The sequence below is a fragment of the Cervus canadensis genome, chromosome 11 (genome assembly GCF_019320065.1).
Source record: "Cervus canadensis isolate Bull #8, Minnesota chromosome 11, ASM1932006v1, whole genome shotgun sequence".
Lineage (NCBI taxonomy): Eukaryota > Metazoa > Chordata > Mammalia > Artiodactyla > Cervidae > Cervus > Cervus canadensis.
Window position 1 is genome coordinate 52,799,633 of NC_057396.1, and position 25,609 is coordinate 52,825,241.

General features: G+C 37.9%; 1 protein-coding gene across 3 annotated transcripts in view; it reads left to right on the forward strand.

Annotated features, from left to right (window-relative positions):
* The window catches only part of BBOX1 (gamma-butyrobetaine hydroxylase 1), a 65,918-nt gene that overhangs the window by 30,454 nt on the left and 9,855 nt on the right, over positions 1-25,609 (forward strand). For all 3 annotated transcript variants that reach the window (XM_043481810.1, XM_043481812.1, XM_043481809.1), the window contains 2 exons: positions 16,801-16,906; positions 22,804-23,000. In XM_043481810.1, the coding sequence (XP_043337745.1) occupies positions 16,801-16,906; positions 22,804-23,000 (303 nt within the window). The remainder of the gene's footprint in view (positions 1-16,800; positions 16,907-22,803; positions 23,001-25,609) is intronic.

A 25,609-nucleotide genomic window follows, 5' to 3' on the forward strand; every position in this document is an offset into this window, starting at 1 on the left:
TTCCCTGTCAGTCCAGTGATTAGGACTCCACACTCTTACTTTAGAGGGCCTGGATTCAATCCCTGGTCCAAAAAAATAATATTTCATTTAACCTTAATCCCTTCTTAAAGGCTCTGACTCCAAATATAGTCACATTGAAGGTCAGCACTTCATCACATGAATTTGGGGAGGACACTATTCAGTCCATAACAAGTGAAGTAGAAGACTATTTCTGCAATATGTTTTAAAAATATTCAGCTTTACAAAAGTGAAAGTTTATTAAGTTTTACCTCCCAAGAGTTGGTGCAAAATGAAGTTGGGCCCTGAGGAAGTGAAACCAGCCAGCAGATGTGTTAGATAAAACTAACGAGCAGAAAATTAAGTCTACACACTTTAGCAAGTAACAGGAAATATTATAATCGATTTTAACTTTGGAACAAGAGGCCATTTGCAAAAGAATTGCCTGGAAGGTAACATTAATTATGGATAATAAAACACTAACAACAGGAAACACTTATCTGGAAGTGGGGGTATTCATTAGGGTAAGCCTGTCATTTGAGATGAATACACTTATTCCTGGGCTCAGAGTAGAGGGCACTAAAAGCAAAAAGGACCTCCAAAAGGCAAAGGTCGCAGGCTGGTAGCACACAGGCAGTATTCAGATGTGTTTTGTTTGGCCCACATAATGTTGAAAGAAAATGAAATTAGTCATCTCCCGTCAAAAACTGGGAGAGTTTACATTAAATATGGGTCTGACTTTTCTTGAAAAATCAAATATAGCAACAACTGAGCTTAACCCCTGCTTGCCAATAACCTGCAGGATATTAAAAAAAAAAAAGTCTGAATCCTGAAGTGAACACATTTTCACACTCCAGTTTCACACATTCTGTCCCCACTCCTGCCTCAGACCTGCAAGTCCCTGCCAGTCTTTGACTTTGCCCCTAGGTCAGCTAATCGAGGGCAAGACCTCATCTGCAGGTAATCAGAAGGTCAAAAATCTTCAATCAGACTTCTCTGGTGGTACGGGGATGAGAATCTGCCTGCCAATGCAGGGGACGCGGGTTTGATCCCTGGCCCGGGAAGATCCCACATGCCATGGAGTAACAAAGCCCGTGTGCCACAACTACTGAGCCTGCACTCTAGAACTGAAACCATGGAGCCACGTGCTTCATCTACTGAAGCCCGAGTGCCCTAGTGCCTGTTCTCCACAACAAGAGAAGAAACTGCTGTGAGAAACTCATTCATCACAACAAAGAGTGGCCCCCATTCACTGTAACTACAGAAAAACCCATGAACAGCAATGAAAACCCAGAGCAGCCAAAAATAAAACAAACTAAAAAGTTTTTAAAATATTCAGTTCCCAGTGATTTGAACAAATTTATTCATGGCAGATGACTATCATGTTTAAGCAAGAATTACCTAGGCTCCATTCCTACCCCAGGAAGTTACTTTTACTATCAGCAAGTTTGTTGTACAAAATTTTTATCTGCTCTACATCTGCAAGAATTGAAGGTGCCTTTAGAGATAACTAACCAGGTCTGACCCTGCTTTGCTTCTGAGATCAGATGAGATCGGGCGCATTCAGATGATAAAGAGTTTGCCTTCAGTGTGGAAGACCCAGGTTCTATCCCTGGGTTGGGAAGATACCCTAGAGAAGGAAATATTCTTTCCTGGAATTGCACTCCAATATTCTTGCCTGGAAAACCCCGTGGATGGCAGAGCCTGGCAGGCTACAGTCCATTGGGTCGCAAAGAGTCAGACACAACAGAGTGACTTCACTTTAGAGATAACAGCAGTTAAAAGAGACAAAGGAGAAAGAGTCTTGAAATTATTAAGAGCTTCGACTGTATTATTTGTTCTTTATTTTTCACAGCTTTTTGAAATAGATGTTATCTCTGAGTTCACTGAAGAGGAAGCTGGGGCCCAGAAAATTAAACTATACCCCCAAGGTCCTACAGATAGTAAATAAGGAACCAAAGCTAGAATCTGGGTCTGTTCAAGCCCTGGACTTCCTAGTCTACCTCACTAGCAATAAAATATGAAGGAAGAACATGGAAAGGATGCTTTCAGGCACTGGAGGTAAACGGACCACTTCAAAACCAATCTTTTCTATGTTGTTTTACTTCATTTTTACTTGCTGACACCAGACTTTTGCATTGATGCCAACACATTTCATAATTTCATTACAGTGGCCAAATTTGGGGGCTCTGTTATGCTTGCCTAACTTCCACCCCCATCCATCACACTAAGGGTCAGATTCTTAGTCCTTATTTATGACTTGTGTTTTGTTTTGTTTGTCAAAGTCTTAATAACTCAGCCACTGATCTCATATTGAGCAATTTACTGGAATAAATGCTAAAGGTTTGTTGTCAACATATCAGACTTCCTACTACAATTCCACCTCCTTTGTCCAAGATCATTGCAACTGACCAAATTGTGTGTGTGCAAAGTCATCTCCGACTCCATACAAGTCCCCTATGGACTGTAGCCCGCCAGGCTTCTCTGTCCATGGAATTCTCCAGGCAAGAATAGTGGAGTGGGTTGCTGTGCCCTCCTCCAGGGCATTTTCCCAACCTAGGGATCGAACCTGCATCTATTATATCCCCTGCATTGTAAGGCAGGTTTTTTATCACTAGCGCCACCTGGGAAGCCGCTGACCAAATAGGTTGCCTACTAAATCTCCCCTTCAGCAGCTTTCTTCCCTATATCTCTCCAACTATACCACACTCCAGGACATGACTTTCTTTCTATTTTACTTCTTCTTCCACTAATGATAACCAAAATCTCTTTTATTTGTTTTTTATTTTTGGTAATTTCTAATCCTCAACTTCAAGAACTTACAGAAAACAGTTATGCTGTTGCTGCTATTGTTGTTTTAGCTTAGATTTTGTTTGCTTATTTGCTTTGGGAAGGGGGTTGTCAACACAATGAGAAAACTGAATGTTTTCCCTAAAGTTATTTGCCTCTTCTATATTGAAGTTAGGGTAACATGAGATTTTTAAAAAGGAGAGATATTTAGGACAATGTTTCTCAACCTAGGCTGCACAGTGAAATAGCCAATTAAAAAAAAAAAATCTGAGTCCCATCTCCAGAGATTTTTTTTTTTTTAAACAAGACTTGGATTTGGCCTGGGTAGCAGGAATTTTAAAACTCAGCAGGTGATACTCATTTGCATCAAAGGTCTAGAGCCTCTGGTTGAGAGGAAGGGTAGTTCAAGAGAAGGCAGGTCTCAGTTAGAGCTTGGGTTCTTTACAACCTCTGCATTCTCACAGTTATGTAACTAAACAGCAGTTGTCATGTTCTTCTTGGTACTGTGGTAATGCCTGGACATGACTTAACTTTATAACATAATCAGTAGCTGCCTTATACAGGGTCTCTCCCTTTCATATCTTTATTTCTCTACTGGCCTTACTCTTGTTTGAAAAATAACTGGTTGGTGAGTGAACAGAAAGAATAAATGAAGGCAATAAATAATGGAGACGAGGGACTGCCAAAAGTACGAGCGGGACAGAGAAAGGAAAATGGGGAATGTTAAAGGTAAACTTTGCTTTCCGGGTAGATTTTTCAAGGAGGCTGGTTTCTACTCTTACTAACATGCCAAAAACAATAATAGCTTGCTACTTCACACTTGCTTGCCTTGGGAAACTAATACCCACCTAGTACTTTTCCTTTCAAATAGGGTTACTAGTTCAGAAAATTTGAATTGCATGGGTCTAAACTGAGAATTATAGTATCTGATTTTGGGTTCTGACTGTCATCTCCATTCTTATATGATTGGCTGGATAAATAAAAATAATAGATTCCAGAACTTTGTGTAGTCTTAGTATATAGTAGGCAAGGAATAAATATTTATTGAATAAATTCTCACCTAGGTTTAAAAGGACTGTAAAGCAGTAGATGAATGCAATAATTATTAGAGGATTTCATAATTATAAAATTATATACACCTAAATCAAAATGGCAATAGCTTTGAGGGTAAAGTTTACATCATGTTCCAGATGTGTATTTTCTCAGATACTTGTCATTTTTTTAACTGTGCATCATCTAGATGATATTTTTTCAGGCAGCCATGTGAAATGCTCAGTAACCTTATTCCCTTAATGATGAAATCTTTCCTGGGAGAAAAGAATAAGATTTGGTAAAGAAACTCCCATTATCAGTTTTGTCAAATATATATATATGTGGAGCAGTATGTAAAAAGATAACATTTTCAGGAGGATTTAAACATTTGACTTGGAGCAACATAGTTTTTACAAAGTAAGGCCAAAAACCTCATTCCATGTCCCTGACGCCCACCCCAAAGGAACAAAAATAGCTGTCTGGATCTTTTCTTTATTGAAGAAATTATCTGAATTTATGACATAATTTAACCCAATGGGAAATAGTCATTGTAAATTACACTCCACTGCCACTGTCAAGTTAGAATAAAGCATTCAAGGAAGCATCCCACAGAGTAAATCTGAAAATAAGTATAATCAATGAAAGAGAATGTCTTGGTTGGTGGTATTGTCCTACACATCCATGCAACAATTGAATACTTTGCCATGTGCAAAACATCACACCAGCATTTTGTTCTGAGCCAGATTTGGGTTACTACTTATGCAAAATTATCTTTGGCGATTCTTGTATGTGGTGGTGGTGGTTTAGTCTCTCAGTCGTGCCCAACTCTTGTGACCCCATGGACTGACTAAAGCCTTGCCAGCCTCCTCTGTCCATGGGATCCTCCAGGCAAGAATACTGGAGTGGGTTACCATTTCCTTCTCCAATTCTTGTATGTGGATTAGTGTAAATAGTTGAGTTGGCTTCCCCTAGATAATGTAGAACAGTAAGTGAAAGTCGCTCAGTTGTGTCCAACTCTTTGTGATCCCATGGACTATACAAGTCCATGGAATTCTCCAGGCCTGAGTACTGGAGTGGGTAGCCTTTCCCTTCTCCAGGGGATCTTCCCAACCCAGGGATTGAACCCAGGTCTCCCACATTGCAGGTGAATTCTTTACTAGCTGAGACACAAGGGAAGCACATAGAACAATACATATCACATAAGACCAAGGAATAAACTATCAAGGAGTCCTTGACTTTTGGCATTACAAATGAGGGAACAAGACAGGCAATATATGCCAACAGTAGTTAAAAGGTAGCACAGAGCTAAAGGGTGGTGCTCTCCTGGTCTGCTGAAAGCACGGTGATGATGGGGTGATATTCAGCAATTAATATGGCAACTGGAGAGAAGGAAGCCAGGGCTCCTCAAACTTACACAGGCTACCAGTGTATAAATAGGTGTGATACTGATACATACATATTTAATTACAACTGTATAATTCCGTACAGCTCCTTCTCCCCACCACAAGCCAACTCAACATATATGCAAACCATGCAAGGGAACAACTACAGCATAGTTCTTTCCTCACTTTGCTAGGATTACTTTCCCCCCTTCCTACTTCACCTTCTTTCTGGCGTGCACCTCTCTCACTTTTCCATCTCTCTGCCTTAACCCTGTCTACAAACAACCTGTTCCAAGTCCTCCTCTGTTTTTGGCTCCTTTTTGGTCTTTCATGCCCTTCTTGCTTGGCCTACTCATCTTCCTCTTCCTCTATTCTAACCACACTCACACTACATCTCCCCTTGCCCTAGCAGCCTCTACGACTCTAGGGAAGAGAACCCTTTTCCCAGCCTCAGCTCTAGCAGCACCTCATGCTCAATCCTGGGCATTATAAGAAAACGAAATATTAATAAGTATTTTATTCCACTTCCTAGGAGCCAGTTTTGCATTCTGAATGGCTTATCCAGAAAAGAGAGTTGAAAAGTCTCCTCTCTCCCATATGTTCATAGCATCTAGTTAGGCACTTTTCTGTTTCCTGTAAGAGATTCCATTCTTATGGATAATGCATATAGTGTAGAAAAAAGTGAATTATTCTGTTGTAAGATATCACTACTGCTTGTTGGACTGTAGTAATGTTTGCTGGTCATTGTCTTTTGAAACTGTAAAATATATGACAACACTGAGAAATTCAGATGGTCTTCCCTAAAAAGGCAAAACCATAACCTGAGAGTTCCTTCTCTAATTAGTTGGACAATTAATGTGTGTGTGTGTGTGACAGAGATGGGATAGGGGAAGAGGATTAAACATCATATTTTTTAAAGTGTTTACCATTAGCATCGTGTGTTAACTAGTTATCTTGCTGTTACTACTAGCCAGGACAACCTTTGACAATAAGTTTATCTCATTGCCATTGCTACTGTCATATTGAACTTCTTGCAGGTAGGAATGGTGGCCTGATCAGGCCACCATTTTTCTTTATAACTAGCTTGGTGCCTCACACACATTTATCTCTCAGGAAATGTTAATAAAAGGGAATATAAGCTATGATGTTAAGGAATTCCATTTGATCAAGATATCAAAAATTCTTTTTTAGCGTTATCAACATTTATCAGTCCTCAGTTTAAAATTAACCTCATGAACAACTCACCAGAAAGTCAGGCAGAAGAGAACACAAATTTCAACCTTAGCTAGCAAGATTTCTTTCCAGATCAGAGCCCAGAAGTTCAGTTCTTTCTTCTTCCTAATCTTATTTTCTAGCACAAGCAAGATGCAGTAACACATGCAACAAGGATTAGACTAATAAGAATAATAATACATTTTTCTGGAACAGTAACATCAGGAGTAAGACAAAGATGGTAAGAAAGAGATAAGAGAAAAGAAATTTCTGGATTTTGGTGGTAGCCAAATTTTATCTTGTGGAGACAAGCATGAAAGTGATATAAATATTGAATAAAACTTATAAGATCACAAATTGTAGTGGAAAAATATAAATATTTTGAAACACTTCATTTCAAAAAGTTTAGGAAAGAATTAAGGACTGAATACCCCAGACCATCTGTATTGCCTAACTGCCCAGAGAGCTGCCCACAGGACCGATAAGGAAACAGAGCTTAATCATGGCTTCACCACCACCTATTTGCAGGTGAGAAGCTGGTCTAAACTTATGTAATTTCCCACAGTTCTATCATTCTCTTCTAGCAAGAACTTGTTTCTCTTTTCTAAGGGAGTGTTTTAATACCTATCAGGCTCTTCGAGGCCTTTGGATGAAAAGTTGCCGGAAAAAATGTAAAATGCTACTCTTACTGCTGACATCTACATCTGCATGAGTGCCTTGCATGCAGTCTTCATCAGATGAATCAAAAAATATCAAACAGCAAATGTTTCTATTGGGCTGTTTGTCAAATACACCAGCCAGGCCAGTTAAGAATTAGCAATATTGAAATGGCCTCTGGGGAAAACAAGTATATCTCCCATCCAGCATTCACTGGATTTCTGCTAGCATTTCTGTAAGCCAGCCCAGCAGCATTTCACACATTAATTTGTTTTAGAGATTGAGGATGTATGAGTGAAAATATGATATTCTTTGGCATCTGGCCCCTTAGAAATAACTCCTACCATTAGTACTCCCTCCAAATCTGACTTTGAAACAACTACTTGCTTGATGTACATGTTACTAGAAAACATTTCTAAAGTGTGGGGACTGAACAGGGAAAGGAAAAACAAGTTTACCCATTTTGCTGAAGTTTCTAGCCAAGCAGTTGCTTCAGGAAACCACACAACCCTTCTTGAATAAAAATGGCTTCTGAGTTAGAAAAGACCAATCTAGAAGCAATTCAGACGTGAGAAGAAAACAAAGAAAACTTATCTGAGTTCTGAATTGAGTTGTGATTTCATCCTAGTTTGTGAAAAATTTGCACTGAGATTTCTTAGTGAGTTGTTTTAAATTTAGCACAGTATTTAAGGATGGGAGGGAGGGTATTTAAAATGTGTTCTCTTCTGAGTATTAGGGTTTCCTAAGCAGGAGAGCAGGCTATGTTCTTTCTGCCATTGTGAATCCCGGTTTGTGTTATCAGCCAAGAGTGAGTCCCTGGAGTTCCTTCTGTAATATTAGGTTTTGCAGTTAATGCCAACAAAACCACTTGAGTATGAGGTCATCTCATGAATGAAAGGAAAAATAATTTCTGTGTCTCATGCTCCTCTAGAAATCACTTGAGGAAATTTATAAGCTACCCTAATAAAGCGGTTGCTTCTCCAATCCCCGTTACCTCCTTGGTAATACTCTATGATGTCAAGACCAGCAGCTGCTGTTACTGGGATGCGAGAAAATAATTTTCCATTAAGCACCTTTTATGTGCTAAGTATTGAACTCCATGCTTTACATCATGATCTTGAATCTTGACACTTCTGATAAGAATCGTTATCCCCATTTTAAAGGTCAGGAAACTGAAGCAGATCAGTTGCTAACTCAGGTTTACTTGACTCAGCAGTCTGCAGTCTTGCCTGTACACCATGCTACTACGGTGGTTTGTTGTTATTAACATTTTCTCATAGTTTCTAGTGCCATAATAATTGTTGACTATCAAATGTGGCTTCTACTCATATTGCAAGCCCAGAGGCAGGGAAGTAATTTGACAGGCTTATGTGGAAAGTCCTCAAACTAAACCATAATGACAGCATCAGTATTCATTCCCTTCTCCTCTATTAAGCTCAAATTATAGCCAACTGTTTATGCAAAGGGAAAATGACAATTGACAAAGAACCAGATAACTTGTTACAAGAAAAGATGAAGTTTATATTTTAATCTTTCACATTATTTATTAAACTATCATCCAGTTCTTGCTCTGGTGAAATAAATTAAGCAGTTTTCCTCCCCCCAACCCCCCAGAAAACCATTAAATATGCTTAATATGGAATTCTAATAGATTTTTTTGCAATGGACTACAATTAAGTTTTTCATAACGAAGGCCTTTTGAACTTTGGAGCAAATTGCTGTAACTGTTTATGTTTTTAAAAGTAGTTGTCATCTTCCTATCATTTATGTGTGTTTGGTTCTCAGTCATGTCCGATTCTTCATGACCCCATTGACTGCAGCCTGCCAGGCTCCTCTGTCCGTGGGCTTTTTTTCAGGCAAGAATATGGGAGTGGGTTGCCATTCCTCCTCCACAGATCTTCCCAACCCAGGGATCGAACCCTCATCTCTTTCATTGGCAGGCAGATTCTTTACCACTAAGCCACCTAGGAAGCCCATCTTCAACTTGATTGCTGAGAGTATTATTAACCTTTAAAAATAGACTATAAAAAATACTTCTTAGGGTAGAATATAATATGGATAGAGAAAAATCACATAAAACAAATGTATATTTTAATGAATTACTAAGGCAAACACTCTTAAATACCATCCAGGTCAAGAAATAGAACACTGGCAGCCACTCTACAACCCACCTACAAGTCCTAACCAATCACAAACCTTCCTTTTCTCCCCCATGTAATAGGTCCCTTGAATTTTAAGGTATTCACTACCATATTCACTTACATATTTTTCTGGTTTAAAGTATGATCACCCCAGTGTGACTCCCTTATCACTAAAGTTTGGTTTCCCAACTTTTTAGTTTTGATGTCTTTTTTCCTTACCTAACAATTGATTCTATTTGTAAATATAAATTTGTTATTCAGCACCAGTGCTATGTCAATGTATTTCTATTCACTTTAGTTGCCTGAAGCCCATTCTCTTGTAAATTTCTCTGGAAGAACTCATGGGAACAATATTCTCTGAATTCTTGCATGTTGAAAGCAGCTTAAGAACTTTATACTTGAAAATCAGCTTGGCTAAATATCAAATTCTTGGCTTATAGCATCTCTAACATGTCCATATGATTTTATTAGTAATTTCTTTTCCTTATAAGTAATTTGGTATTTCTACCTAGATCCCCTCAGATTTTTTCTTTCAAGAGTATTGATTTTACAGACTATGTCTTGGTGTTGGTTACTCTGAGGCAACTTTTTCAGAGAGTATTTGGACTGATCTTTCAACGTAAAGTGTCAAATATAATTTTTTTAATTTTAAGAATTTTTAAAATTGTTGTTTTTAGAACTTGCTGTCTTTTAGTTTGGGTTTCTTCTTTTGAGGACATCTATTATGTACATATTAATCTTCTTTGCCTATCCTCTTAATTTGTTACTTTCTCTCCAATACTTCTTATCTCTTCCCTTTTTTTGACATTTAAATTCTTCTCCTTTTCATCCTCTAGCTATCTAAAGGCATTATTTGTTGTGCTTATTTGATCTTGCATTTCTTCTAATTTAGCCTTCATTTTTAAAAAAATTTTTAATTTTTTTTCTTTTCTGAGTATATCACCCCATTTTTAGTTTCTAATTCTTATGTAAGCTATTCTTCCATGTAGTGTACCAAAGTTTTCTGGATTCATTAGAAGTAACTATATGTAGAAAACAAACTAGAAATAGGGATAATTATATTTTATGCTCATCTTTTGGGGTCATATCCTTCTGGTACATATTGTCTATGGGTATGCTATTTTGATTTATTCTTTCCCTCTAAAAAACAAATATGAAACTAAACCTTAATCATCTCTATGTTGCTCATTTTTATAAAAAAAATTTGTTTCCTTAATGGTTAAAAGGGGATATGATTCAGAAAACTTCTGTAATTTATTGTTTTATGTCAGATTTCACAACGATGGCTGATAATATTCTTCTTCTCCTTCTCCCAGTCCTTCTCCTTTCCTTTCATCCAGATCTTTTCCCTTTGTCCCTGTAATATTCATTTAGGGTCTTTTTCTCAGAAGGGAGCTTTATCGTAGAAGGGAGTTTGGTAAGTTTTTAGAGTTTATGGGGCCCAGACTATTCCAACTCCTTACCATAGACCTCTTGTATTCAGCCATGCTGGAATGTGAAAATTCTCTCTCAGACTTAATTGTCGTTCTCAAATTGCCCTACTGCACTTTCCACTGACTATGTTTGTGATTTGGAAATTTTCCAGAGCCATCAGATATCTAGTTCCTTCTCTCTGCTTCCTCCTACATAATTGGTGATACCGTGTATTATGGCTTTGGAGGGTCCATCTCTATACCCTAATAGAATGAGATTTTTTGGTAAGACTTTGCAGGGCTATAAGGGAATCAGAAATGTGAAGGGAAGCCAAGGAGTAAATCCTCTTGGTCTAGCCCAGTTGACATCCTCTTTCTCATCCTGTGATAGACCATATTCTCTCCCTCCACTGGGCCTTCTCATAAGCTATTTTTTTCTAGCTGTGATGACCCTTATCAGTTCAGTTCAGTTCAGTCACTCAGTCATGTCCGACTCTTTGCAACCCAATAGACTGCAGCACTCCAGGCCTCCCTGTCCATCATCAACTCCCAGAGCCTACCCAAACTCATCTCCATTAAGTCGGTGATGCCATCCAACCATCTCATCCTCTCTTATTCCCTTCTCCTCTTGTCTTCAATCTTTCCCAGCATCAGGGGCTTTTCAAATGAGTCAGCTCTTCGCATCAGGTGGCCAAAGTATTGGAGTTTCAGCTTCAACATCAGTCCTTCCAATGAACATTCAGGACTGATTTCCTTTAGGATGGACTGGTTGGATCTCCTTGCAGTCCAAGGGACTCTCAAGAGTCTTCGCCAACACCACAGTTCAAAAGTATAAATTCTTCGGTGCTCAGCTTTCTTTATAGTCCAACTCTCACATCCATACATGACCACTGGAAAAACCATAGCCTTGACAAGATGGGCCTTTGTTGGCAAAGTAATGTCTCTGCTTTTTAATATGCTGTCTAGGTTGGTCATAACTTTCCTTCCAAGGAGTAAGCATCTTTTTATTTCATGGCTGCAGCCACCATCTGCAGTGATTTTGGAGCCCAAAAATATAAAGTCAGCCACTGTTTCTCCATCTATTTGCCATGAAGTGATGGGACCAGATGCCATGATCTTAGTTTTCTGAATGTTGAGCTTTAAGCCAACATTTTGTCTCTTCTCCTTCACTTTCATCAAGAGGCCCTTTAGTTCTTCTTCACTTTCTGCCATAAGGGTGGTGTCATCTGCGTATCTGAGGTTATTGATATTTCTCCTAGCAATCTTGATTCCAATTTGTGCTTCATCCAATCCAGCATTTCTCATGATGTACTCTGCATATAAGTTAAATAAGCACAGTGACAATATACAGCTTTGATGTACTCCTTTTCCTATTTGGAACCAGTCTGTTGTTCCATGACCAATTCTGTTGCTTCCTGTCCTACATACAGATTTCTCAAGAGGCAGGTCAGGTGGTCTGGTATTCCCATCTCTTTCAGAATTCTCCAGTTTATTGTGATCCACACAGTCAAAGGCTTTGGCATAGTCAATAAAGCAGAAATAGATGTTTTTATGGAACGCTCTTGCTTTTCTGATGATCCAGCGAATGTTGGCAATTTGATCTCTGGTTCCTCTGCCTTTTCTAAAACCCAGCTTGGATATCTGGAAGTTCATGGTTCACATATTGTTGAATCCTGGCTTGGAGAATTTTGAGCATTACTTTGCTAGTGTGTGAGATGAATGCAATTATGCAGTAGTTTGAGCATTCTTTGGGATTGCCTTTCTTTGGGATTGGAATGAAAACTGAGCTTTTCCAGTCCTGTGGCCACTGCTGAGTTTTCCAAATTTGCTGGCATATTGAGTGCAGCACTTGCACAGCATTATCTTTTAGGATTTGAAATAGCTCAACTGGAATTCCATCACCTCCACTATCTTTGTTCATAGATGACCCTTATGCTTCTAGGTAAATCCTACCCAATCTTCATGTCTCTACTTGATGGTCATTTCTTTACTCTCATAACATCCTGTAAGTTAACTTTGGAAGATAAATCACACTAATTTGTCTTCCCCACAGACTATCAGTTTCATGAGGTGCAAATACCAAGTCTATTCAATTCTGTATCCTCAGTTCCTGGCCACTAGTAAGTGCCTAATAAATAGTACTGGAAATATAAGTAACTGGAGGTCTAATGAGTGACTACATCCAGGAAGTCACATGTGGAAATGTCACAAATATAGTTAGAAACAATAAGCAATAGAATATTCTTTGGATGGTTAACTATACAACATTTTAGTTTAACTAGAAGAGCATTTTCCATGTTAAAATTTAAAAACAAAAAAAATACATGACCATTATATTTTTGACCCAATGGGATATATAATGATGTTCCAAAGAAGACATTCTTTCTTAATCCAACCAGAAGAACTTGCTGTATTAGAGGCTATAGCTGCTAGGGACAAGAAATTTAGGTGGCAGGTTTATAACATCCCTTCATATAAGTACTACTTCAAAAAAGAAAAAGATTACAAATGAATTCAGCTTGATTTTCCAAGTATGAGCCACTAACTAAGAGTATAAATTCATCACCAAGGGTATAAAGAAAAAAAATCTACCAAAAGCAAAATTTCAGTACTCCATACATATTGAAGGATTCAAATTCATCACAAAACACTATTAATATTATGAAATACCATGGTATCTATGAATGGTCATTTAAATTAGGGTAAATCTAGTAAATTAGCACTCAAACCAATTTCATGAAATACTGTCTTAAAATCATGACTTTAATGTACAGAAGCTTTTAACAAACTCTTGAATAGATGAAAAAATATAAGGGAAAGTTCTAAGTATTAATAAATGTTTAGAATGACATGAACAGCTCAGTGAAAATACACAGGTTTATTTAATGCAGCCTTTGGCAAAAACAGTATTATTTGTTCAGTGACAATTACCTGCCCCAGGGCAATGCCAACCAAGTCTATACCACTGGATCTAGATGCTACACTGAGCCTGCTTCCCCAGCTTTAGAACAATCTGGTCCTCCACTTCTATTGCATCATAACTCCTGATAATCTGCTTTAGTTGTTTCCTTACTTAGAATTCGAAGAATATGTCACTAATGAGAGGTGCTTTTGTAGGTACACCCTAATCTCATTAAGGCCCACAAGTGGGCTTTTAAAAAATGCTTTCTACATAGGCCAATGGATCATGTTTGCATTTATTTCTACTGTGTTTTATTGGAGATTTGGATTTGAAAAGGATAAGTGAAAGCTTAGAGTCATAGACAGTCAGCAGCAGCCTTCCTGGCATGATTCATTTCTATAAGGAGGTGGAAAGGTAGATCAAATGACATTTCTAAGATTTTTCCAGACTTATGCTATAACTATTAAGAGAATATTTTATGCTTGGGACTGGCAAACTCCTTTCCTGGGATTTATCATTATGTGTGAGTGTAGACTTTTAGGCTATACATCCCATACCGTGCTTAAGACACTTAAGGGCTAAAAAATGTTTATTATCCCCTGCCAGTTAGCTCAGAGGGCTGGAGAAGTGCTCTGAAGAGGCCAAGTCACAAGCCTCATCTCTGTGGAAGCCAGTTAGTGTCAAAGAAAAGATCTGTTCCCTGGCTGAAGTTCACACCTTGAATCTCAGCCAGCTCTGGCCACAGAAAAACTCGGTTCCTCTACCCTTGATCATAGGAGCAATCAGGAAAGAGAATGTAGATGGATCAATGCAAAACTATCATCACTCTAGGGGAGAAAATCTAAATAAAGTCATTTCCTCCTGACTGGGTCAACAACATCATCTTCTAAGACGACCTTATGTCTTTTACAACTTGATACAATATTTTTTTTGTATCCTTAAATCCCTTCCTACATGTTGGTTATTCTTGGAATGCTGATGTTGACAATAGTCTGAATCTGTATTATATATGGGCCATGGAATGACATGAACTTCATAGAGAACATGTATTTCTTGGCTATAGTCATGACGATATAATGGATTGCCTGACTCATACTTGAAATGAGCTACAGCAGGCTATATATACCCTCTTCTCCTTTCACTAGGTCTCTTTCCAGTTCATGGCCACATGTAGATGGCTCTTTAATCTTTAATGAAAGATACACCAGGCTTTCCACCCTAGATTTAAATGAGAGAAAAAAAAAAAACACAGACCAAAATAGCTAATTTCATCCTCAATCTCAGAGAATGGGGAAGAAGCCCAATCTTTTCATTTCACATTTCCTTGCCTCAAATACCTCTCTCAGAAATTCACATTCTCCTTCCCTTATTTAATTCAGGCCTCAATGAAAAATTTCAGCTCTTTCTAGAGTACTTCCCAAAGCATCATTTCTACCATGACATTCTTCTGGCCCCAATCTTTGTTTCCTTAGCTTGCTTTATTTTCTTTATAGCACTTATCTCTATCTGATATCAGATTTCGTACTTACTTATTTGTCCTTTTTGTTCCCAACTATATGTCTAATGCTAAAACAATACCTGGAATCGAATAGATTTGCTCAATATATAGTTATTGAAAATGATTTGGTGACTATAAACATAAGGGCTTCCCTGGTGGCTCAGCTGGTAAAGAATCCACCTGCAATGCAGGAGACCTGGGTTCAGTCCCTGGGTTGGGACGATCCCCTGGAAAAGGGAACAATTACCCACTCCAGTAATCTGGTCTGGAGAATTCCACGGACACTATAGTCCATGGGGTCTCAAAGAGTCAGACATGACTGATCAACTTTCACTCACTCACTCATGAACATAATACAATAAGTGGACATTGTAACAACAATAAAATGGCATGTGTATATAGTGACCAACTTTGGTTTATTTTGAGACACAGCTTCCTTCCATTTACCCAGTGTTACCATCTTCCAAGGAAAAGTTGCTCAACATCGTTAGCCATAAGGATATTACAAAGCAAAACAATGCGCTACCACTTCACACCCTAAGATAGTTATAATAATTAAAAAAAAAAACAGAAAACAAGTACAGTGAGGATGTGGAGAAACTGGAACCCTCACACATTGCCGGTGACAATGTAAAATGGTTCAGCTGCTGTGGAAAACAATTTGGTGGTTACTCAAAAACTTAAAGATAGAATTATGATATAACCCCATAATTTTACTCCTTCATATCACCCCTCCACAAATTGAGAATAGTTATTCAAATAAATGCATGTACATGAAAATCCACATATTCATACCAGGACTATTCACAATAACCAAAAAGTAGCAGCAGCACAAATGTCCATCAAATAATGAATATATCCATACAATAGAGCATTATTCAAGCATAAAAAAGAATGAAGTGCTGATACCTGCTACAACACAGGTGAATCTCAAAAGTATTATGTTAAGTGAAAGAATCCAGGCACATGAGTCACATGTATGATTCTATTTATATTAAATATACAAAGTACTTAAATCCATAGAGATAGAAAGCAGATGGGCACTTGCCAGAGACTGAGAAGAGGACAAAGTGGAAAGAAACTGCATAATAGGTAGCAGGTTTTAGTTTGGAGTGATGGAAATGTTTCGAAACTATATAAACAGAGGCATTTGTTACCAGCATTGTAAATGTTCTGAATGCCACTGAATGCCAATGAAGTTTTCATTTTAAAATGGCCATTTCATATTCTGTAAATTTTGCCTCAATAATTCATTTTTAAAATGCATTGTTGTTAAAAACATAACCTACAATCCCATATGCATGCGTGCATGCTCAGTCATTCAGTCATGTCCAACTCTTTGTGACCCCATGGACTGTAGCCCGCCAGGCTCCTCTGTCCTTGGAATTTTCCAGGCAAGAATACTGGAGAGGGTTGTCATTTCGTCCTCCAGAGGCTCTTCCTGACCCAAGGATCAAACCCGTGTCTCCTATGCCTCCTGCATTTGGCAGGAGGATTCTTTACCACTGGGCCACCTGGGAAGCCCACCATCTCATATACACCTCTTTATAAACTCTGCACCCTTTGTTTGGAGAGGAGAAGTGAAATGAGGAGAAGCTGATTCTGAGAAGGCTACTTTGGACAAAGAAAGGTCAGACTCTTTTCCTGGCTCATAGTCATTATGGTAATTATTTCATAAGATGAAGTTTCCATTTCTCCCGTGTCTCAAGTTCATTCTAACACGTTTCCTCTGGCTTAGTGACAGACTGTTTAAACATATGTTTCTTGTATTTTACAGACATACTTGGCAAGTGCAAGACAAAATCGATGCAAACAATGTAGCTTACACAACTGGGAAGCTAAGCTTTCATACTGATTATCCAGCCCTCCATCACCCACCTGGGGTAAGGTGAGCCTCAACATGTTTTCCACAAGGCAGGCCAAGGACCAATACTCTCCTGTATTTTGAGCCTAGAAAATTGTATGTTTCACTAGCTAATTTGTCTTAATGTAGATCTTTCTCCAAACACAATCCAAGCTTACAGAATCTCTGTACCTAAATCTTGAACAGCCTCACATTCACAAGAGATAGGAGATTTCCGTGCATTTTTTTTTTTTTTTTTTTTACATTTCTTCATTTCTCCCTGGAAGTAACTACTGGCACTTACTGCTTTGCCAAGACATTTTACCACAGCAGTATATCTTGAGGTCTTTTTGAACATTTAACATTCCCTGGAGAGTTGAAAGAGAAAATAAAACCAGGGGACACAATGTAGAGTTTTTCCCACAAAGTCATATGGCCACCATTCCTATCAGTTAACTATTGCAGTAAAAAACTACAACAACAACAAATGAACAAACAAAACCACTCCATAACTTACCAGCTTAAAAGTGCAGCCATTGACTTATAATTTCAGCTATATTCAGCTGAGTAATTCTGCTGCTGTTGAGTCTGCAAGGGACTGGTTGACCTAGGTGGCTGAGATGACTTGTCCCTGCCCCATCTGATCTATCATCTCCCCACACACCAACCCCTCCCACCCCCGCCCCCGCCCCAGCTGGCCCACGTTTATGCACATAGCAGGTAGCAGGGTCTCCAGAGAGCATGCTGAAACATACAAGGCCTCTTGAGACCTAGGCTAGCAATCAGCACAGTGTCCATCTCTGCCACGTTTTCATGCTTTTTTGGTCGAAGGTTTTAGCCCAGACTCAAGGGGTGGAGAATCCCAGGAATGGGGTCGCACAGAGTCAGACATGACTGATGTGACTTAGCAGCAGCAGCAGCAAGGGGTGAGGAAGTAGAGGCCACCTTTTGTGGGAGAAGCTGCAAATACATACCACAAAGGGGTGTGAAAGCAAGAAGCAGAATAACTTTGGTTGTTTTGGGAAACCATCTACTCTCCCATCTGTCCGATTCTTCATCAAGGAGGGAGATGTTCACCATGGAGCACAGATCCTCCAGATTTTCTGGAAGCCTCCCCGTCTATTACCTTGTTACAACATTACCATTTTACTAAACAGCTGCATTTTTACAAAAGCATCATTTTGCTAAACCAAGAAATTAATGGTCAGAAACCTATCTTTGAAAAGAGATTTTGTTCCTATTTTTAGAGCTAAATGCAACTAAAGGAAATAGCCCCACAGAAATTTGTATCTTCAAAGATAAGGAAAGTGGAAATTTGGGGTAATTCTCTAGCTAACGAAGGTGAAATGGGGGAAAATCAAAATTCATCTGTGTTTTTCATCATATTAACTGGACACACTGTCTTCATGCCTTTGTTACCCATTGTCATCATCAGTATTAACTAAGCTAGTCTAGTATTTTACTTCACCTGTTTTAAATTACTTTGTTGATTGTAAAATACCACATGATTTCTTGGAACTAAATGCGACGGTGAAATGACCCTCAATAGTCACCTTTTCAGAAACGGGTTGAGGGGAAGACACACAATATAATTTGTTTTAAATGTGGCCCAAAAATTTTCTAAAACCCTGGGGGTTGAAAGCCAAACTAATCATCTCAGTTCATTTGCCGAAGACAAGTTGGAGAAGTCAAAGGGAATAAAGTTCTTAAAATTAGACTAGAAAACTAGATTCTATTTGAATTTTTAAATTACCTGATTTTTTATGAATTTATGTTTTATTTCAGGGTTAAAATTGAAAGCCTACAGAAAAGTGATCAAATGACTTCATAAACATTCCTGAAGTATAAAGTTTGACATTTTCATAGTACTTTATATTACACTTTCTGTATTTTATATTCTTTCAAAGCATTTTTACTTATATTGCTTTATTTGATGCCTTTAGCATTCCTTCAAGGTAAACAGAAGCAATCATGTCTTTTTATGTTAAATGAAGGTATCCAGCATGGTTAAATACTTTCACAGGGTGAGTAATAGGGAACTAGAACTTGAAACAAGGCCTCCATCAAAATTATTTACCACATCATAGGGATCATGAGTTGGACTTTCTAATTACCATAATTCCCGTAACATGCTGACTATTTATAGACACTGTCATACATTACGAATACACAAAATACAGGAATTGAATCTTTTACTTCCATGTTATTTCAAAACTTGGCCCAGTACCTTAGATGTAATAGAGACTTAATAAATATGCTAAAAAGAAGTTTAAAATGCCACAAACTTGTACCAATCCTTACCAGCAAGTGAAAGGTCCAAATCTAAATAAACTGATAGATTTTTTAAATAAAAAATGATTCCTGAAATGTCTAGATTCTAGTAAAATAATGATTGAAATTCAGGTACCTGCTTGTGCTATTAAGTTTCCACTTGGAATTATTCAAAGGTTTTTGAACCAAAGTTTGAGTTCTTTTATAACAAATAGAATAAATCAATATTCTTTTCAGTATAGATGAAATGATCTGGATAATGAGTTACCTGTTGAGAGTTCAGTTTGATCAATTTCAATCATATGGGGCAGGATAAGGAGACATATCTTTAATGAAACACAGATGTTGTTTCATTCACTGTCTCTGAGCCAAAAGTCACATGCTGCCATAAAGTAACATTTAAAAAGAAAATATTTTTGGTTCTGAATGACTTACATGACATCAAATTGGGCTTTATACACACCAGGCATATATTTACCTTTTGAATGTGCAATGAAAGTGTTGTCTGGGTCCATCATCTTTTTTCTTTCATAGGATTGCATTAAAATGTACATTAACAAAAGAAGATTATTAGTTGGCCTTGCCATATGTAAAAGACATCAGTTGACCTTTGTTTTAAAGATTTATATTTGAAATATTCTGTGACTTCTTTATGGCAGAGTCTAAAAAGGATTTGAAGAACACAGATTCTACCACAGACCAAGTTATGTTATTGCTTTGCCTTCTTGGAGTTTGAGAGACTTGAGGTTGATATTTCCATTTCATCTTCTTTTTAATCATGCTGCTTCACCCCTCATTGCTTTGGCAATGAGATGATTTTCTATAATGACTTGGTCAGTTTATGCACATATTTTCAAGCTCAAAAAGAAGACATCAATTTAAGGATGATCAATTATTCATTTAGGTCAGTTCTCTCATAATAGCAGAAAATGAGGTGTCATCAATCTAAAAATATAAGTTTAAGTTTACAAAACACAACGCACACACCACACAATACTGAATTACTAACTGTACTATAAAGGGACTTCTGCCTTCACAGGAAAGGAACTTGCTGTCTGAGGATTTGAAGCACAAAGGCCAAGGTTTGAACACTAGTTTTGCCATATATTAGCAGAGTTCTTACCAGCTGGCCAGTTTTTACACCTGAGTCCCAGTTTCTTCCTCTACAGAATGGTGATGAAATTATCAAATTCTAAGGGCTGTTGTAGGGAATGAATAAATATGCATTTGTTGTTCAATCACTCCATCCTGTTCGACTCTTTGGGACCCCAGGGACTGCCCCACACCTGGCTTCCCTGGCCTTCACCATCTTCTGGAGTTTGTTCAAACTCATATCCATCGAGTTGATGTTGCCATCCAACCATCTCATCCTCTGTCTCCTCCTCCTCCCCCAGCCCAACACCATAGTTTAAGATCAAGTATATATTAGATTTTAAATAGAACTTCTGTATGGTTTGGGAAGGAGGCAGGATTTCCCACAGCCACACGTTGGGAGAAGTCACATGTGGCCTCTTCGGACTGACACATTTGGTTTTTAACACACATTCATTGTATATCTGTTACGGATGAGGCACTCTGTAAGAGTCAAAGGGAGTAGGGAATGTTGTTTCTGCCCTCCAGGAGCTCACAGTTTCCAAAGGGATGGACCAGAGGAGATTCTGTCCCAAAAAAGCAGAATCAGCACCAGGGCAAGAGCTTCCTGAATAAACACAGATACCAAATGCTGCCTGGGTCATGCAGAATGGGGGCTGTTCAGGGAAGAAGTGAACTAGTTTCTGAAGTTCTGAGATCAGTCAGGCACAGATTAGAGGCAGGCATTCCAGACAGAGGGAGTGGCTTGCTGGCAGAGGGAGAGTAAAAAAGATAGAATATTCTTTTGGGGGGGAAAAAACCTGTACACATTCATCGTGTTCTATAATAATCTACATGGGAAAAGAATCTGAAAAAGAATGGATATATGTATATGTGTAATTGAGTCACTTAGCTGTACACCTGAAACTAACACAACATTGTAAAATCAAATATACTCCAATATAAAATAAAAATTAAATTTAAAAAATTAAATTTTTAAAAAGGATTTGTATTTTAGATCTGCACTATCCAATACAGTAGACACTAGTCATCCAGGATTAAGCTGTAATTTAAACTAATTAAGATTAAATAAAGTTTAAAGTTAAGTTTCTCAGACAAACTAACCACATTTCATGTGCACAATACACATACAGGACTAGGGATGACTACATTGGGCTCATGGAAGAACATTTCCATCATCATAGAAAGTTCTAATGGGCAACACTTGCCCTAGCAATCCTCAGAGTTAGCCAAGTTAAGAGTTAGCCAAGCTAAATGGATATTTTTCCCACTTATGCTGGTATCCCCCTAGTCTGTGTATTTGATCGTATTTGCCTCTTTTTTTTTTATTAAAATTGTCAGACATTGGTTTTTATTTTTATTTAATGAAGAAGGAAGTTTTCACAGCTGAAGAGTGATAGTTTCTTTATACAGAAAATCACAGTCTAAATTTAGATATTCAAAATCACCCACCCATGCAGACTTACTAAAAGGAATCACATAACCAAGGAAAATAACTCCATTCAAAAGAATATTATTTAAAATATTACCACATTTAGCTTTCCAAAATAAAATCATATTACGCATTTTTCTCTAAATCTTAGTAAAAGTAATTAACACTTCCCATCCTTTTGGTTTCTCATTCCCACTATTTCTTGGGCTTATTCATCCTCATAGCCTCATCCTACCTCATTCCTTTATCATTATACTTGAACTACCTCTCCTGTGACTTGGGCTTCCCTTGTGGCTCAGCTGGTAAAGAATCCACCTGCAAAACAGGAGACATGGGTTTGATCCCTGGGCTGGGAAGATCCCCTGGAGAAGGGAAAGGCTACCCACTCCAATATTCTGGCCTGGAGAATTCCACGGACTGTATAGTCCATGGAGTCGCAGAGTTAGACATGACTGAGAGACTTTCACTTTCATTGCATTAGATTCTCAAGTAGTTACTCTCTTACAAGTTATTCCCTTAAAAAAATTGTATCCCTTGTTAACACCACTGGACTAATAATTTTCAACTCAGTCTTGACTACACTATTTCCATATTCAAAAGCCTTTACCAATTCCTCTCTGTGCACAAGAAAGTCCAATCTTTCATTTGACATTCAACACTTTCCCTGACTAGATCCCAAATTACTTTTCCAAGTGGATTACTATTTCCAGTTGTAACCCTCTACTGAAGCCAGATATTTTGAGACCCAGTGAAGTGTGCGTTTTTGCACACCCATCAACACTGCCAAGTGATTTGCTCTCGCTGTTCTAGTCTATGTATCTAAAATCTTATCCCTTCTACTTTGCCCAAATTAAATTCCACTTCTTCTGTAAAGCCAACAGGAAGTGCTCACTCCCTACTGCTCTTATGATCTGTGCCTTTTGTTTACAAACAAACATTGTTTGATTGCATCCTTGTCTTAAAATGTAACACTATTTGAACAGCAAACTTTTGATTTGAAGCAACTTTTTTCCCTAACCTCTTTCTCTGTTGACACAAGTGATAGATATAAAAGTATATTACCTTTATGAATCTTTCTTTAAAGCTGTCAAAAATGTAGGTGCATGCCATTTTAAAACATGGTTCTCTGTTTCTATTTCTAGGTTCAGCTTCTGCACTGCATAAAGCAAACTGTCACTGGGGGTGAGTCAGAAATTGTAGATGGATTCAACGTATGCCAAAAGCTCAAGGAAAAAAATCCTCGAGCATTCCAGATTCTATCCTCCACCTTCGTGGACTTTACAGACATTGGAGTGGATTACTGTGATTTCTCTGTACAATCCAAACACAAAATTATAGAGTAAGTACTGTTTCTAAGTTTCTCATCTCAATAAAACAGTGACAGCAAAAGCTTCATTGACCTAAAGCTTAAACAGAAAAATCCACTCATTTCTGAACTTTACTTTATATTAACTGTTTAGCCCAGTTCTCTAATGAAGGAGAAAAGAAAGAACCTTTTCACCATAAAAATTTTAAAAAATCAAACTCCATGAAATTTCTGTTCTTAATCAATATAAGTAACTAAGACTTCATGTATTCTCCATTTTTAAACTATAAATTCTGCATAGTTATACTCAGTGTGATTGTACTAATCAGGACCCTTTCAGAAGTGAAAGAATATAACTCAAGCTGGATAGTCTAGGAGTTGAAAAGTATCGTCTGATATTGATCTTTTATTTTTTCCTTCACGTCTCAGCCAACACATCCTCTGTGTTGGTTTCATTTTTAAAGATAATCAGTAGAAGCTCCAAGTTTTCATTGTCCTTAGAGCTGGTAATGACAGGACACAAAAAATACTTATTTTCCAATAGCTACAGCAAAGATGTAGACTCGCTGCCCAGAATGTGTTTAAGCCTATCCTGGAAGAATTGCCATGACTAGGAAGTCAGAGAATTCTGATTGGCTGTCCCTGGATCACATGTTCATCTCCAAAGGTCAGCCTCACCTGTACCACAAGGGCAGAGAAAGAAACAATAACATCTCCCCAGACTGATGACAAAAAATCATATGTTCCCTACACAGAACTTTTTGTGTTCTTTTTTTGTTTAGCATTATTTCACAAGACAGTATCTACAAAGGCCACCCAAGTATCCTTTTATTTGAGAATTAACCTACATTGTTTTTTCTAGGGCATATTTGATTTAATGTGACCTTAATGAATTTTGAGGTGTTTCAATTTTACAATTGAATTTGTATTCTTCTTTTAGGAGAAATAACCAAATAATATGAAATAAACTCATCTAATAAATAATCAAATCCCCAATATACTAACTCAGCTTTCTTAAATATACACGTGATTGTCATTTATTCATTCAACAAATATTTACTGAGGCCATTCACTCTTGTTGGTGCATGGGATACACTGGTATACAAAACAGTTTCCTGTCCTCATGAAGCTTACTTACTAATGGGGGAGGGGAGAATTAGAAATTTTTAAAATAAATGAGGAAATTGAAATGAATGTTAAGATATTTTAAGTGTTTAAGAAACAAGGAAAAGTAAGGCAGGTTAGGGGAGCCTGTAGAGCCAAAGACTTAGGGAGGATAAAATTTATATCATTAAATAGTGTTTCAGTTGAATTTCAATACTTTGACCACCTGATGTGAAGGGCTGACTCATTGGAAAAGACCCTGAAAGATTGAGAAAGATTGAGGGCAGGTGGAGAAGAGGATGACAGAGGATGAGATGGTTGGATGGTATCACCGACTCAATGGACATGAGTTTAGGTAAACTCCAGGAGTTGGTGATGGACAGGGAGGCCTGGCGAGCTGCGAGGGGGGTCGCAAAGAGTCGGACACGACTGAGCGACTGAACTGAACTGAACTGAACTGAAATAGTGTTTCAAGGACAAGCTTTACTGAGTAGGTGATATTTGAGCAAAACTTAAGAGTTAAGGAATTTGTCCAGAAAATGAGCAGTTTCCAGAAATAGCTAGAGCAAAGATCCTAGGATGATCCTAAGAAGATGCTTGGTGTGGTCAAGGAACCACAAGAAGCCACTCTGTGGGGCAGAGTGTTAAGAGAGGAGGACAGACAGTTGTCAGTTCATATAAAGCTGTGTTAACCATCATAAGAACACTGGTTTTCACTCTTAGTGAAAGATTTTGACCAAAAGAGAGACATCTATATTCATATAAAGTTATTTACACTTTTAGTGGATCACCCTGGCTGCCGTGCTCAATAGTGTAGGAGAACAAGCACAGGAATAAGAAGTCCAGTGAAGGAGCTCCTATGGGACTGCAGGTCAGAGCCGAGGGTACCTCGGACAGAAGTGGTCCTGGTGGTGACAGCAGCAGGGTGGAGAAGAGTCCTCTTTGGGAAATATTTTTGCATATTTAATCAGCATATTTCCATGAAATATTGGATGAAAGGTCTGAGAGGAAGACAGAATTAAAATAATAAATCCTGGTCCAAAGTAACATCATCCAAGAGGTCAGTCATCGAGAATGGAAAAGAGAAGGCATAAACTCTCAGGATTCTTAGGTTTAACATGATAGTTTTAAATATTTAAAAGACCATTACAAATTATCATTTATTTTATGACACAATATGATTACAGATTCCGCAAGGCTAGTGAACAGAGGCAAAAAAAAAAAAAAAAAAAAACACTTAGCTATTGAATGAGGTTAACCAAATAGCCATCATCTGAATCATAATTTGGCTTTGTTATTTTTTTTGGTAATGAAATTCCAGAATTTGGTCATTATCAAGGTCTCAGAGATATCCCTAGAGAATGTCATGTGTTTAACATTAATTCACTTAAAATGTGTTTTTAGCAACAGAAAATGAAACAGAGTTTTCGGTTAATCAAGGGTTTCAGTATTCTGATTGTTCGGGTTAATTTTCCTAGTGGTTAAATCTTTTCACTCTTTTGAGATGCTTATTTCCTATTTAATACAAAAAGATCTTG